This window comes from Chiloscyllium plagiosum, chromosome 30 (assembly GCF_004010195.1).
Source record: "Chiloscyllium plagiosum isolate BGI_BamShark_2017 chromosome 30, ASM401019v2, whole genome shotgun sequence".
Lineage (NCBI taxonomy): Eukaryota > Metazoa > Chordata > Chondrichthyes > Orectolobiformes > Hemiscylliidae > Chiloscyllium > Chiloscyllium plagiosum.
Window position 1 is genome coordinate 33,686,452 of NC_057739.1, and position 14,931 is coordinate 33,701,382.

General features: G+C 40.8%; 1 protein-coding gene across 2 annotated transcripts in view; it reads right to left on the bottom strand.

Annotated features, from left to right (window-relative positions):
- c5 (complement component 5) overlaps positions 1–5,733 on the bottom strand; it is a 128,656-nt gene extending 122,923 nt beyond the window's left edge. For both annotated transcript variants that reach the window (XM_043720297.1, XM_043720299.1), the window contains exons 1-2: positions 5,579–5,733; positions 4,632–4,824 (exon numbers count right to left, since the gene is read on the bottom strand). In XM_043720297.1, the coding sequence (XP_043576232.1) occupies positions 4,632–4,824; positions 5,579–5,643 (258 nt within the window). In that variant the 5' untranslated portion in view covers positions 5,644–5,733. The remainder of the gene's footprint in view (positions 1–4,631; positions 4,825–5,578) is intronic.
- Positions 5,734–14,931: the final 9,198 nt, after the last annotated feature.

Genomic DNA, 14,931 nt, shown 5'->3' on the forward strand with positions numbered 1-14,931 from the left:
GGCTGAGGGGTGACCTTATAGAGGTTTACAAAATTATGAGGGGCATGGATAGGATAAATAGACAAAGTCTTTTCCCTGGGGTTGGGGAGTCCAGAACTAGAGGGCATAGGTTTAGGGTGAGCGGGGAAAGATATAAAAGAGACCTAAGGGGCAACTTTTTTACGCAGAGGGTGGTACGTGTATGGAATGAGCTGCCAGAGGATGTGGTGGCTGGTACAATTGCAACATTTAAGAGGCATTTGGATGGGTATATGAATAGGGAGGGTTTGGAGGGATACAGGCCAGGTACTGGCAGGTGGGACTAAATTGGGTTGGGATATCAGGTCGGCATGGACCGAAGGGTCTGTTTCCATGCTGTACATCTCTATGACTCTATGACTAAGTGCCAAGGTTGTGCCACGTCTTGCATACTCTTGGCACACCAACAGAATAATTAAGTTCAAAGGCAGGACGTAAATCTGCAGAACTATCATGCCAGAGACAAGAAAGGGGTGTCCAGAGTGGAAAAAATAGTACTGTTGTTACAAAAAATTGAAACATTTTGCACACAAATGTATGGCAAAAAAAAGGTCAACAAAAGTACAAATGGCAACTGGATAGACACTAACTGAAGACACTGACAAATGGTATACACCATACAACAAGTTAGTTTAGTTAAGTCAAGGCAATAGGTCATATTTGACTTGTGACTGTGGAATCTGGACTGCTGTGGGAACATCAGATCAATAGAAAGTGTTAGATAGACACTGGTACATCATGCAGCATTCACTAAAATCAAGCAATGAGTGACGACAATGCCAATGCGGAAATTGATAATGAAGTCATCTTGCAATGTGATGTCAACGAGTCAGGACTTGGAGCAACCCTAATGCAGCAAGATCAACCAGATGCATTCACAACTTGGTCACTAGCATAGATAGATTGACATTATGCCCAGACTAAGACTGTGTGTAAGCTATTGGTTTTACTTGGGAATGTTTCAATCAATATCTGACTGGAAAAGACAAAAGTGACAATTGAGTCCAACCACTTCAAGGATGTTTTTGTTACTTTCTGCTCCAAAGAGTCTGCAAGATATATTATTCTGGTTGCAAAGACATCATCTTGATTTCACAAACAGCGAAAACAGATGCATATTGCAGACCTGCTTTCAAGAGCACCCCTCCCAATAAAGTGAAGGATTCAATAACAGAAAACAAAATCTTCCAGATTCAACTTGAAGCAGCAGCTCATGAAAGACCACAGGAAATAAGAACAACAGTAGATCATTCTACCTTTTGAGGATGCTGCACCACACAGTATAATCATGGCTGATCGTTGAACTCAGTACCCTTTCTTCCCATACCCTTTGACTCCTTTAGTCTGAAGAATTATATCTAACTCCTTTTTGAAAACATTCTGTATTGAATCCTCTCACTATGAAGTCCAACATACCATCTGGTGTTTTCAGTGCCTTCTGCACCTGCATGCTTACTTTCAGTGACTGGTGTACAAGGACACCCACTTTTTGTAGTGGTTGGCACCACTGCCACACAGTGCCAGGGACTGGGTTCGATCCCAGCCTCAGTGACTGTCTGTGTGGGGTTTTCATGTTCTCTCATGTCTGTGTTTTCACCAAATGCTCCAGTTTCCTCGCACAATCCAAAAAAGTGCAAGTTAGGCGGACTGGCCATGCTAAATTGTCCATAGTGTCCAGGGATGTGTACGTTAGGTCTGTTAGCCATGGGAAATGTAAGGGGAATGGATCAAGGTGGGATGCTGTTTGGAGGGTCTGTGTGGACTTCTTGGGCCAAATAGCCTGTTGCTACACTTGGGAATTCTTTGACCCATGTCACTGGCTGCCAATTGAAAAAGTATCCATATATTCCTACTGTCTGCTTTCTGTCTACCAACCAGTTCTCCATCCATGTCAGTACACTATCTCTAAACCCAGTTTTAATTTTATATCCTAATCTTTTAGAAAAAGAAGATACGTTGGACCTTATCAAAAGCCTTCTGAAAGATCAAGTAAACAATATCCACTGGAACCCTTGGCATGGATTTTTTAAATCCATGCCAACTCTACTTTTAAATCTTTCATAATGGACTCTAGTATTTTTTCCACTGCTGATGTCAGGCTAACCGACCTTTAATTCCTTGTTTTCTCTGTACCTCCTTTTTACTCAAGAGGTTACATTAGCAATGCTTCAATTCAGATGAACTGGTGCAGAGTTTGAAGAATCTTGAAAGATGACCAGCAATGCACCCAGTCTTTCTCGGGCTATTTCCTTACGTAATCTGGGATGTAGACTATTGGATCCTGGGGATTTATCAGACTTTAATCCCATCAATTTCCCCAATGCTATTTTCCTATTTATACTGATATGCATCAGTTCCTCCCTCTCACTAGATGACGTGTTCCCCATCATTTTTGGGACATTATTTGTCCTGCTTTGTGAAGACAGAACCAAAATGTGTATTTAATTTGTCCACCATCTCTTTGATCCCTATTCTAACTTCCCTTGTTTCTGACTGTAATGGAGCTAATGTCTTCACAAATCTACTTCTCTTCAAAAACCAATAGAAACTTTTATGTTGCCCACAAGCTTACTCTCATACTTAATTTTCCTCTTTTAATCAATCCGTTTGTCCTTCTTTGCTGAATTCTCAACTGGTCCCAATTTTCAAGTCAGCTGCTCTTTTTGGCCAATTTATATGTCTCTTCTGTGGATCGAATATTTTAATTCCCTTGTTAGCCATGGTTGGGCCTCCTTTCCAAATGTATTTTTATGCCAGACAGGAATGAACAATTGTTGCGAGTCATCCATATATTCTTTTAGTGTTTACCATTGCCAAAACACCATTACCTCATTAAGTAATGTTCCTAAATTAATCATACTCAAATTTAATCCTAAGTGATCAGTGACTGTTCAGATATATTAGAATGTTCAGACTTGCACAGATTAATGTGAAATCAAATTATACAAGTTCCTCATATTGAGATGTAGGGTGTGTGATACATACTACAGCAAACATTTTTATTAACTAGCACCTACAGGACTAGGATTGTGCCAGTTGATTAAATATTCTGGATAGTCAAGAGGTATGTATAACTATAGTAAACGTTGATCGACCAAATCTTCGACACATCAACAACCCTCAAAAGATCTATGTAAAAACATCAACACACCTCCTAATAAAATCAATGTAAAAACACAGTAAGTTAAAGAAACATAATGCAAGGGATATACAAATCATTATTATACTTTAATTACAGCATAAATACTCAGACATTGTGGTAGAATGTAGTATTTGAGTTATAGAATTTTTGCCAGTTTATCAAGAGCGTCAATTGAAAAGGTGCTAGTTAAAACAAGATTTTCTGCCATAACATTTATGTTAAATTTGGACGTCTGAATTTTGAATTACTGACATATGGGTTGGATGTGTCTGAAGAGTTTAATGATTAATTTTAAAGTAGTTTGTAGCTTTGGTGAGTTATTTTAAAATAACTTGATAAAGAAGTAGCCTTCAGAGAACTAAAGCATTTTTGGTTAAGTGTATAAATAAACAAGGTAAACAGTAATGCACCAAGGTTTCTGTTAGAAAGTTCTGGCCTTTTTTTAAGCTTAGAGGAAGCACTCATAACTTCATTGGATGAAGCTAGATGTGTAAAGCAATGTTTAAGAGAAGAGATGGTTAGATTTGTAAAATTAGATTACCTTAGTGCCATGAGTCTAATAATAGTTTCAGATGCAAAATGTTTGGTTAAAAGCCTAAAGAGTTTATTTCAAGCTGAGAATGTTAAACTGAAGTGTATGAAAGTTCCAGGAAAAGGCTATCAGATTTTTCCAGACTGAGAGATAAAGTTACAACTAAATTAAACCTATTGAGATTTTCGAGACATAAATTTTCAGTGGTGTAAGTACAGTATGAGGGATGCTTTTGGGACCATAGAGGGACGTTTTGGGATCGGTAAAGGAATTTTGGGGAGGGGGGGGAATTAATGGGATTATATGTTACCACATATATCAAATACTTCAAATGTGTGTTATACAGCAATAGCCTGGTTAGTCTATTTTATCTTAATTTCTCTTGCTAATTAAACTTATTTTCTCAAGTTAAAATCACATTTGCAACATTGCCTATGTTTCAATCAGACACCACCTTGTTAAAACCAAAACAGAACAAAATACGATCTATCAAATCAGATTTCAGTCTAGGATCTGATTGGTCCAGTAATAACATCAACAAGAATATAACATGTAAATATTAGCTGTGACTAAGCTACGAAGTTCAGGTCGCATTGCGGGATTTCAGCTACACTGTTTGATTTCATGGCACTATTACAAAATAAAACATCAGGGTAAGTGTCTTAGCCAATATTTAGCCTTGATCAATGTCATAAGGTAAAACAGATTACCATGTCATTATTTTGTTGCTGTTTGTGGGAGTTTGTATGCAAAAATTGGCTGCTGCATTTTCTGCATTACAAGAGTCATGTTTTTCATTGGCTGTAAATGCTTTTAGACAACATGAGGTAATGAAAAGCAATGTTTAAAAGCAAATCTTCCTTTCCAGTTTTCAAAGGAGGTATCACAAAAGATTGTCATAGCATTCTTTAGTTATTCAAATCATAAAAAAAGACTTACTGTCAAACGTAAAGACGCTTGAAATCCATTTTCTTTATTTATTGTAACTTGTCCCTCTGAAAAGACCTTTCGCCTATCTGGGTAGCTTCTTAGACTGATTGAAATGCGTAATGAATCTGTATACCCATATGTTTGAACCACCACATTCTCAGTTGCTCCTACTCTAAAGATCTTAGGTGCTGTAACAAGGTACCTAAAAAAGGGTAGTAAAACTCAGTTTATCAGACACTATACTGTTAATTAGACAAACAATATGCCAAAAATCATATTCAACTATGATACAAGCTAAATATACCCTTTTAGTTTAACATACAATAAAGATTGAAATATGTACATGGATGTGGGATCACACCATTCCAGCATATTTATGTAGAAAATATGTTCAGATTGATTGTTTTACACTTGGGATTTTATTGGACTTCTACAAAAATAACTGAGAAGCTGAAATGCAGTCAAACAAAATTGAAAAATGTAATCCTTTTCTACTGAACCTTAGCATGTTGCATCCTCCTGTGGCATTCTTAGATTAACAAACCTTGAGACAATTTAATGCTCAAATGAATAATTATTATTCAAAAAGATTTAAAATAAAAAAGATTTTTACATTGCAGAACACCTCGAATCATACTGCTTCATTCTGGTTCAAGGTGTACACAAGACCTGATCATTGTGTAGTCATCAAAAATAAAAAAAAACGTTAAGCATTGGTATTGAAAAGTACTTTTGTATTGTTAAAGGAAGACTAGAAAATTAAGTTTAAAGTTAATATCTGCGTGATGAAAGATTCTATGACCAAAACTGATGCTAGTACTATTGCAGTAGCAACTGACTGAATATTAAACTTTAGCGATCTATAAAACTGCACAGAAATTGCAAAATAACATTTAAATTCCCACATTGCTCATGACATATTTGTTTCTGAAAGAATTATAAAATAAATTACTTACGTGCGCTCTTGCCCAATACTGCTTTGAAAGAGAACCACAAAACTAATGATGAAAAGAAGTTTCATATTCAGATACTAACTACACAATTTCAAAGTTAGTGAAAATGTTGAGTCAAATCAAAGGTTATAGCTACTTGTTATAACTTAGCTTATTGGTAAATTGTGTCACTATTTATTTTAGGTTAATAATAAATTAATCTGGCATGCTTACATTAAGGATTGAGGAATACTTTTGTAAATTATTAAACAGCATACAATGCTCTTCCTTTAACTTTATAAAGAATTAGAAAACAAGGATTTGGACATATCAGATTTGTATCTGGAGAAAAATGCAATGGTACAACACAGTAATGACTAATGTTTTGTAGTTGTTGTGGGAAAAATCACCAGCCTCGGAGTCAGAGTCGGGGTTCACGACAGAGTTTATTGTACAAGGAAATACTGAACCTCCGGGGAGAGAAAGACACCAACAGCACAGTGGTCAGCTGAGTGTCTTCTCTCAACCCAGAGCACATGTCAAGACACATTTATACATTTTGTAATACAATATGTCAGTGATGAGGTTATTGTCTTTGTAACATGGTTTGTTTATTGTAAACATTGCAGAATCTTTGATAGTTTCGATGCAGTCACTGTCAGTTCCAGCACAGCCTTTGTTAATTTCAGCGTGGTCATTGTCAGTTTCAGCACAAACATTGTCAGTTTCAATGTCTGTGCGGACATCTGTTGCTGTAGTAGTAGGTGCTAATCGTTCTTCCTGAGAAGGACAATTACTGCAGCCCTGGCTATTATCACTCTGTATTGAGTTTGTATCAAGCTGTTAGCATTTTTATAAGAGGTGTTGGCTGGATCCAGACACTTTGGCAGGCAGTATACGTTAATCATGTGTATTCTGTCCCCCAACTGCCTTAAACTAATCAACTAGATTGTGAGTGATTTGTCCTGGCATTTTGGTGGCCCCAGGTAGTGTCTGTATTTGCTCTGCTGTCTCTCTCCATATTGTGCTCTGGCAGCCATCTTGTGTGTCAAGTGGCCAATTGATGGCTCAGCGGCCATCTTTTGTGTCCGTGTGCCTAGTGTCACCCTGCCCAGTGCCATCTCCCACTTCTCCCCATTCTCCCCATTGTGGTCAAGGAGGTGACTTCGGAGATCTCCCGCAGACCACCTAATTCACATGTAGAGGTAGGTCATCTCTAGCAGCTCCTCCTGAGGGATATCAAGGAGTGCCAGTTTCATCGGGGACTCTTCTGTGGTGACACTCGCTGCTGGTACAGTTCTCGTTAGTAGCGTCTTACAGCAGAGCTTTAAACACTCGAGGCCCATACAGAATACCAGCATGAGTGCAATGAGAACTATCCTGTGTGCCAAAGAGGGTCCCCAAGATTTACCTATCAACCAATTTAGCCAGCAATTATGGCTCCCTGTTGAAAATCATCTAGCTGATCTCGGATATTCTTGATGGCTTCTGTAATGTTATAAGAGGCATCAATAACATGGGTGATATAATTGTCACCAATAATTGTACAAACCCACCCTTATTTGCTGTGCTAATTGATAATCCAACTGCATACTGTGTCTACTATGTATAGAGTCTGAGTTCAGCCAGCTCTGTATTAATTGCTTCCAGAGCTTTTGAGGTACTATTGCTGAAGATAGTCAGGCCACACACGAGGTAATTTTGGTTTTTAGCACTGATGACCTCTGTTGCGCCCCCCCAAAGATAGAGAATCCATATCCCAATAATGACCCCAAAGTGGTGGGGACCAGCCAGTCAGCACAGAACTCCTGACTGATGGAGCAGGTCACTATCCTCCCCGAACATGTCTTCCACTGGGGCATGATACAGTAAGGGGTGCAATTGTCCCTACAGTGAACAGGTTAACAGGTTTGCATAAGTCCTCTTAAATAGATAAACGCATCCCTTCGCCGCTTGATAACATACATTGTCCTGTCCTTCCATCTGTCTGTCCACCCATGTCGCCCCTGATCTCCCCGGATACCCCCCGGCCGCTGGTAAGTATCGAATGGGTGGTAAGCTCAGCCATGTGGCAGAGCTGCCATGATTGCCACTGCACTGACCATATATGAATTGTCTGCCGGTGGTCACATTCAAGCATGCTTGCTTGCTGCAGGTGCAGGTAAACTGTCCCCTCATGACCGTACAGTGCTGGTAAGTGCACTGTGTCTCGACGCATGTGTCATTTTTGGGAACGAGGGCATAAACGCATCCCCATCCCTGCCCTGTAAAACAGAGTGGGTAATTACTGGGTTTTAAATGGGTTTTCCCTTCCCTAGACTGGGAGACCCAACTGCATGGGGTGGTGGTCCTGCCCAGCTGCACACATCCAGGGTGGCCACAAATAAGGATTCTACAGTTTGGTTTCCATGTAAGCTTAGGTTTTATAGAAAAGATTATCTTCAAATCCCGACACGTAAACACAGTGAAATACACACAGGTACATACGTTTTGCAGTTAAAATAAAGTTATCAGTCAAAGTCTTTGTTTTCGTCAGGAGGTGCAGTCATGCTTCTGTGTGTTTTGTTCAGTTGGGTTTTTAAGACTCCCCCCCCCCCCCCCCCCGCAACTCCCCCCCCTCCCCCGGGGTGACCACCTTGTCTGCCGTTCCTGTTTGCACCTGGGGAATGGTCAATGTAATTAGTTTGGTCACAGGAGTGTTTAAACAGTTTTAGTTGGGTCCAGTGCTTCCATGTGCCTTTTCCTTTAATATCTACGCAGTCCCACTTATTATCATGCCATATGGCCCTTTCCACTTTGGAGCAAAGCCTGGTTTGTCAAGCAATGCTCGCACCAGCACATGGCTTCCTGCTGCTGGGACCTCAGGGAAGATTTTGAGTTCCCCTTCTTGTCATTTTTGTCCTGTTTATCAATTACAGATTTCTGCATCCCTTTCAGATGGACATTTAATTCTATCACGTACCGCTGAATTTTGTCTTTTAGTGGACCCACATTGGTGCCCCCTGTGATTATTGTCTCTGCAATTGCATTGCTCACCCGGTCCTTAATTCATATTGTGTTAGCCCGATTATCTGCTTCGTGGTGGCTCTTAATTTCATTAGAATGGCTGGCAGCACCTCAGCCCATGTTCTGCCTGAGGTCTGCATAGCCTTAGCTAAAATATTTTTGAGCGTTCTATTTATTCTCTCTACCATTCCTGAGCTCTAGGGTAATAGGGAATGTGAAATTTTCGTCTAATGCCGAGTGATTGGCAGACAATCTTCATGACCTTGCCTGAAGGTCAGAGTCGATCTGAGGAGTAACCCCCACATTTGGATTACCTCCTCCCCTAATATTCTGGCTACAGTGGTTGCAGAGCAGCTTTTGGTCGGGAATGCTTCTATTCATCAGGTGAATTGGTCTTTGATGACCAGGCAGTACGTTTTCCCGTGGGAAGGTGGTAGTGGCCCTGTATTATCTATCTGAAGGTGTTCTCAGGGTCCCCTTGGTCTGGGCTGGTGTCCCATTTTAAACTTTTATTGGTCTTCCTGGATTATGTTGTGCACGAACCATACATCTGCGGCAGTACTTGACCACGTCTCTTCCCATTCCCTTCCACCACCACTCTCTACCTAGGCTTGCTATCATGGCCTCTCTATCTGTATGGGAGAGCCCATGTGCAGTTCAAGCAATGTATTCAGTATACACGCTGGTGCTACCATCTTGTCTGTTTGCCTCCAGGCACCATCCTCCCTTTTGAATGCCCCCTACAGTTTCCATTACTCTCTGCGGGGTGTCTTCCTGTATCTGCTGAATTTGGATAGTCTCTTTTGCTAATTCAATAGTGGCTACTGCAGCCTCATCAATGGTTTCTTGTTCTAGGGCTTTCTGAGCTGTTCGGTCTGCTGCCTGGTTTCCTTTGAATTTTAGCCAACCTGGACTCTCTTTTGCTGGCTCCTTTTGATGGCCTTTTAAATTTTATTACTGCAGCCTCTTTTGGCTGTTCACTGGCAGGCAATAATGCCTGAATTCTTAATTGGTGTCTGATAGGAGATCCCCTGAGGTAGTGAACCCTCTTCTACCCCATGCCACCATGTAGCCATGGACTATACCGAAGACATATTGACTGTCTGTATGTATATTCACAATTTTAATTAGTTCTACTTGTTTGTTGCTTTCAGGATTCCCTGTTTCACTAGCCCTTTCACTATCTCCACAACTGCTTTTTCTGTTTCGGGTTTTATCGGGTATAGCCAGTGCGGCTTATGCTCCGGTCCGGGAACCCTTATCGGGTATATGTTAACTAGACCTGTATCTAACTTTGTCACTGCCCATGCTTCGGGGAAGGAGGCACAGATGGCTCTGAATCCCCCCTTTTTGAGGTTCCAGTCCCTACTGATGACTGTAACCACTTTAATAGTTTCAAGGTGACTTGTAGGTTTCCCAGTCTCAGTCTTTTGACTGTCCTGTCTGGGCCAAATCAATTTCCATTTTGCACAATTGATTAGAACATTATATTCCCTCATGAGATCATTGCACATTATGGTGCCCTGGTTATTTTGGCATGCATAGAATTTCATGAGGATATATATATATAGTTTATTTCTATGAGGGTAGTTTTGCTTAGGTAAGCTGGTGTTTTATCCCCTCCTACCCCGGTTAAGTGAATCATTTTATTTGTGTGGGGTAAGGGTAAGTTTGTGATAGATACAGCCGCTCCCATGTCTACTAGCACTTCATATTTCCTCCCTCCTATTACTGTGTGCACACAAATGCTCCCTCTCTCTTCCCCTCACAAATGGGGGCAGCTGGTTGTCAGCACTTGGGACTCGGCGGTGTTCCGGGTGGTGTTTGGGGTTGCTCCGTGCTTTTCCCAGCACACTGCTTCTATGTGTCCTGTTCTGTTGCAGTGGCTGCAGTATTTTATATTGTTCCCTGCTCTCTTGTATTCTGACCCCCCCCCCCCCCCCACTCTTTAACTTGTTCCTGGTCCTTTCTCCACCTACTCACTTGTTCAATTAGGCCTGCTAATTGGTATACGAAGATTACCTCTATCTTTTTAGTTTTATTCAATTTCTGTTTATCTATCCACTCTCTCTGTTGTGCTAATGTCTGGGATGGATCCCTATCACTTTTCTTCATTTGCTCTGTCAACCCTTGTCTGTTTGTCTTGTATTTCTCAATAAGGAAATCTGCAGTAACCCCCTTAAAACTTCAATCTGCCATTTAGCAGATTGTGTACCCCGAATAACACCAACAGTAAAAGTGTTCCTAACCAGTGGTGACTTCTCTACCCCTTGGCCAATAATACTGCCCCAGCACCATCCATACGGCTGTAGCAGCCTCCTAGCAAGGTATACTTTCTCTACCCTCCCGCCAACACTACTAGTCGGTATCTACCGGTCGGCTGGGAATGCTAGCTCAATAGGGTATGTTCTCTATTTGGACTGCTCTACCCTCCTGGCCACCTCTACTGACCCAACGCCTCCTGATAGGCCCAGAAACCCACCTCTAGCCTAATATGCTCTCTATTGGTGGGACTCTTTACCCTCCCGGCCACTGACACTATCTAAGTTCTGTCATTCTACTACAAACTGACAGGGTATCACTGTTACTCACAGTGTCCACGCTCCCCACCTTGGTAACGTGTGCTCCACTAAGGTTTGGCTCTTGGTCAGAGTGAGCAGCCCCTCTTCCTCACCACCTTCGAAATTACAAGTACAGACAGCACCCAACTTTTAACTTAAACGCTAACTGGAATCTGCGTTGTTCACTCCTACACAGTTCAATGTTACCTGACCTTGCCACTTGTGCTTCACAACTCCTGGTGCCCTTGGTACCTCAATTCCCACTTCAAATCCCAACCTTCGCGTGGGATGGGGGGGGTACCCCTCTTAACAATTGGTTTAGGGCAGGGTTTTTGAGACAGGCAGTGACTTGTCCCCTGGCTGATTCAGCACAAGCAGCAGGTTCTTACAACAGTTAACACAGTTAAATACTCATTCTCCACAGACAGGCACTTAAAATTTTTAATTCAGTACTATAGCAAATTAGACATTACAATTGGTATACCTTTTAAATTGTGGCTTTGGCTCGGTCTGACTCTTCCCGTTTGCAGGCACAAACTGGTTCTTACCCCGTCCCGATTTTGGCCTTCAACCAAGGCACCAGTAACAAGAACCCTGCTCACAGTGCAAATTGTTGCAGGGAAAATCACCAGCCTCTGAGTCAGAGTTGGGGTTCAATGACAGAGTTTATTGTATAAGGAGTCTGGGGAGAGAAAGACATCAGTGGTCAGCTGCAAATCTTCTCTCAACCCAAAGCACGTCAAGACACTTTTTATACATTTTGTAATACAATAGGTCAGTGATGAGGTTATTGTCTTTGTAACATGGTTTGTTTATTGTAAACATTGCAGAAATTTTGAGACTTTCGATGCAGTCATTGTCAGTTCCAGCGCAGCCTTTGTTAATTTCAGTCCAGAAGTCCATTGCTGTAGTAATGGGTGCTAATCACTCTTCCTGAGAAGGCGATTAATGCAGCCCTGGCTATTATCACTCTGTGAGTCCGTATCAAGCTTTAGCATTTCTATCAAAGGTGTTGGCTGAACCCAGACACTTCAGCGGGCAGTGTACGCTACTAATGTGTATTCTCTCCCCCACCTGCCTTAAACTAATCAACTAGGTTGTGAGTGCATTGTGCTGGCATTCTGGTGGCCCCAGGCAGTGTCTGTATTTGCTATGTTGTCTCTCCATATTGCGGTCTGGTGACCATCTTGTGTGTCAAGTAGCTAACTGATGTGTGTGCCATCTTGTGTGCCAGTTCCCATTTCATAGTGAATGTCATATCAGATCTGTTTTCTGTAAGTATTACAAAATTATTTTTGAATGGCTAATTTTTTCATGTGTTAGTTAATTATGGGTATAAAATAACAAATATACTTAGTTTGGTCTCTATTCACAGCTATTTAAATACTGAAGCTATGACTATGTAAGAAATTAAAATTGTTTGATATTTCTGTAATATACAGTTACTTCCTACTGATTCCTACACTGGTTACTAAAGTGGGGTATGTGTGCAGTAGTCTTATTGACTAACTCGTATTTCTTCATTTTTCAGAAGTGCACTTTCTTTGTTTTGTTTGTTAATGCTATTTTTACTTTTCTTATCCCAGCTTTGTGAGTTAACAATCTCCACCTGCTACAATCCCAGCTGGCGGTAATGCTGACAAGTCAGATCTTAGAGTAAGGCTTGACAGACCAAAGTTTTATTTTTGCAGTTTGGTCACCATGGTGGAGAGGCACTGAACAGATTCACAAGGACTGCCAATTTTTCTTTGACAAAACAATATCAAAGTTTGTATACACAGAAGGAAAGAAAACAAACTATTTTATACTATATAATAACTAATTGAAATCGTCTTAATTCAAATATCAGAAATAAACATTCAACGCTTCTTCCTCAACAACAGATTCTCAAACTTCAGTGAAACCTGAAAGTTTCTTCTTCATGTGGCATGGCTATAATTGGTTTCTTTCTGACTAACTTCTGAATTTACTCAATTCCAGCTTCTTGAGTGAATATCTGTCCTGAGACCCTCAAGCAAACTGCTGACATATCCCATTTATCTCTGGATATGGAGTCTTTGAACTCTTTTTCCTCCTCCTTCTGCTTTTAGAGCTTTCTCTTATTGACATTAAACAATGTTGGACTCTTTTCTCTTCCCTTGACTGTTCTGTAGATTGCTAAACTGTAATATTGCTCTTCCAGCCTTTCTTCCTCCCTGAGTGACTTGTTTCTACCTGAAAGTAACCTCCCTACTTGGTGGCCATTCGATGGTTTGGTCTTTCTAAAATAGTTTCTGTATCTGTCTCCCTGTTTCATAGGACACCTTGTTGTTTAATGCTGGAATTATGCTGTACTCTTTTCTCTCTCTTCTACTCTTTATTTTCTAAAGCATGGAACTATCCATCTCAAGGCCTTTTCATTAAGCCATATGTAACTGCATGCAAAAGGAAAATCCAGACATCCTACCAGCACTCAGGAATGAAAGTAACTCTTTTCCATCTTAACCAACAGAATATAGAAATACCAATCAAACTTAAGGCTCTGATCTTCTGTATTTTCCAGGGTTTTATGATTCAGAGTATAATTGCTTGCTAGGTTACCCCTCCCCAAGTACATTAGCCCACACTTTACCAGATTGAATTCCATTTCCATTGTTCTGTTCACTAACCAGTCCATTGATATTCTCTTGCAGTTCATAGCCCATCCTCCTCAATATTTAACACCCTAATAATCCTTGTGTCATCCGCAAATTTCTTGATCATACCTGAAACATTTAAGTACAAATCATTAATGTACACCATAATCAGCAAGGGACGGCTTCCAGTCACAAAAAGCATCCCTGTATCTTTATGTTTTGTTTGCTATCTCTCAGTTAATTTTGGATCTGATGTATCACTTTGCCTTGGATCCTTTCCCCATGGGAGACTGGTTAGCAAGGTTAGATCTCATGGAATACGGGCAGAACTAGCTATTTGGATGCAGAACTGTACATCTCTATGACTCTATGAGTATGGGTTCTTACTTTCTTGACCAGTCTGCCATGAGGGACCTTAACAAAAGCCTTGCTAAAGTCAATGTAGAGCACATGAAATGCATTAACCTCATCAAAGTTTCTGGTTCCCTCCTCAGAAAATGTGATCAAACTTGTCAAATATGACTCACCCTAATAAATCCATGCTAACTGTCCTAGGCTAAACTGTGTCTCTCCAAGTGCAGATCTATTTTGTCCCTCAGAATTCTTTGTAATAACTTTCCTATCACTGAGGTTTCACTGGTCGGCCTGTCATTTCTTGGACTATTCTTTATGTTTTATTAATTAATGGCACAACATTAGCAGTTTTCCAGTCTTTTGGCACCTGACCTATGGTCAGTCAGGATTTGAACATTTTTGCCAAGATCCTGAATGTCTCTTTTGCCTCCCTCAATAGCCTGGGATCCATCTCATCGAGACCTATGAATTTATCCACTTTTAGGGCTGGTGAATCTGCATGTACTTTTTATTAATTTCTTCTAATATTTCTTGGTCCTGCAGGCCTATGTGTGGTGAAAGGGTTAAAATTGTGTCCCAATACATGTGTGAAGCTAACCGAAAATGGAAGGTGTCGCTTAGTCCCGTGTGAATCTTATTACACACCTTCCCGTGTGAATCTTCTTATCTGCATGTGACCAGAATGGAATGTGTTTTTCAGCCTTGCTCTGCTGTTCACATGAATGTTTAGATCTCGAAAAGAGTATATCAGCTGGAAAAGTCTCCAGTTCGGGAGAGTCTGCTCCGGGGTTGCGGTTAACCGCCGAGCGTGGGTTGTTGGCAACCGCCCTACGAGAACTGA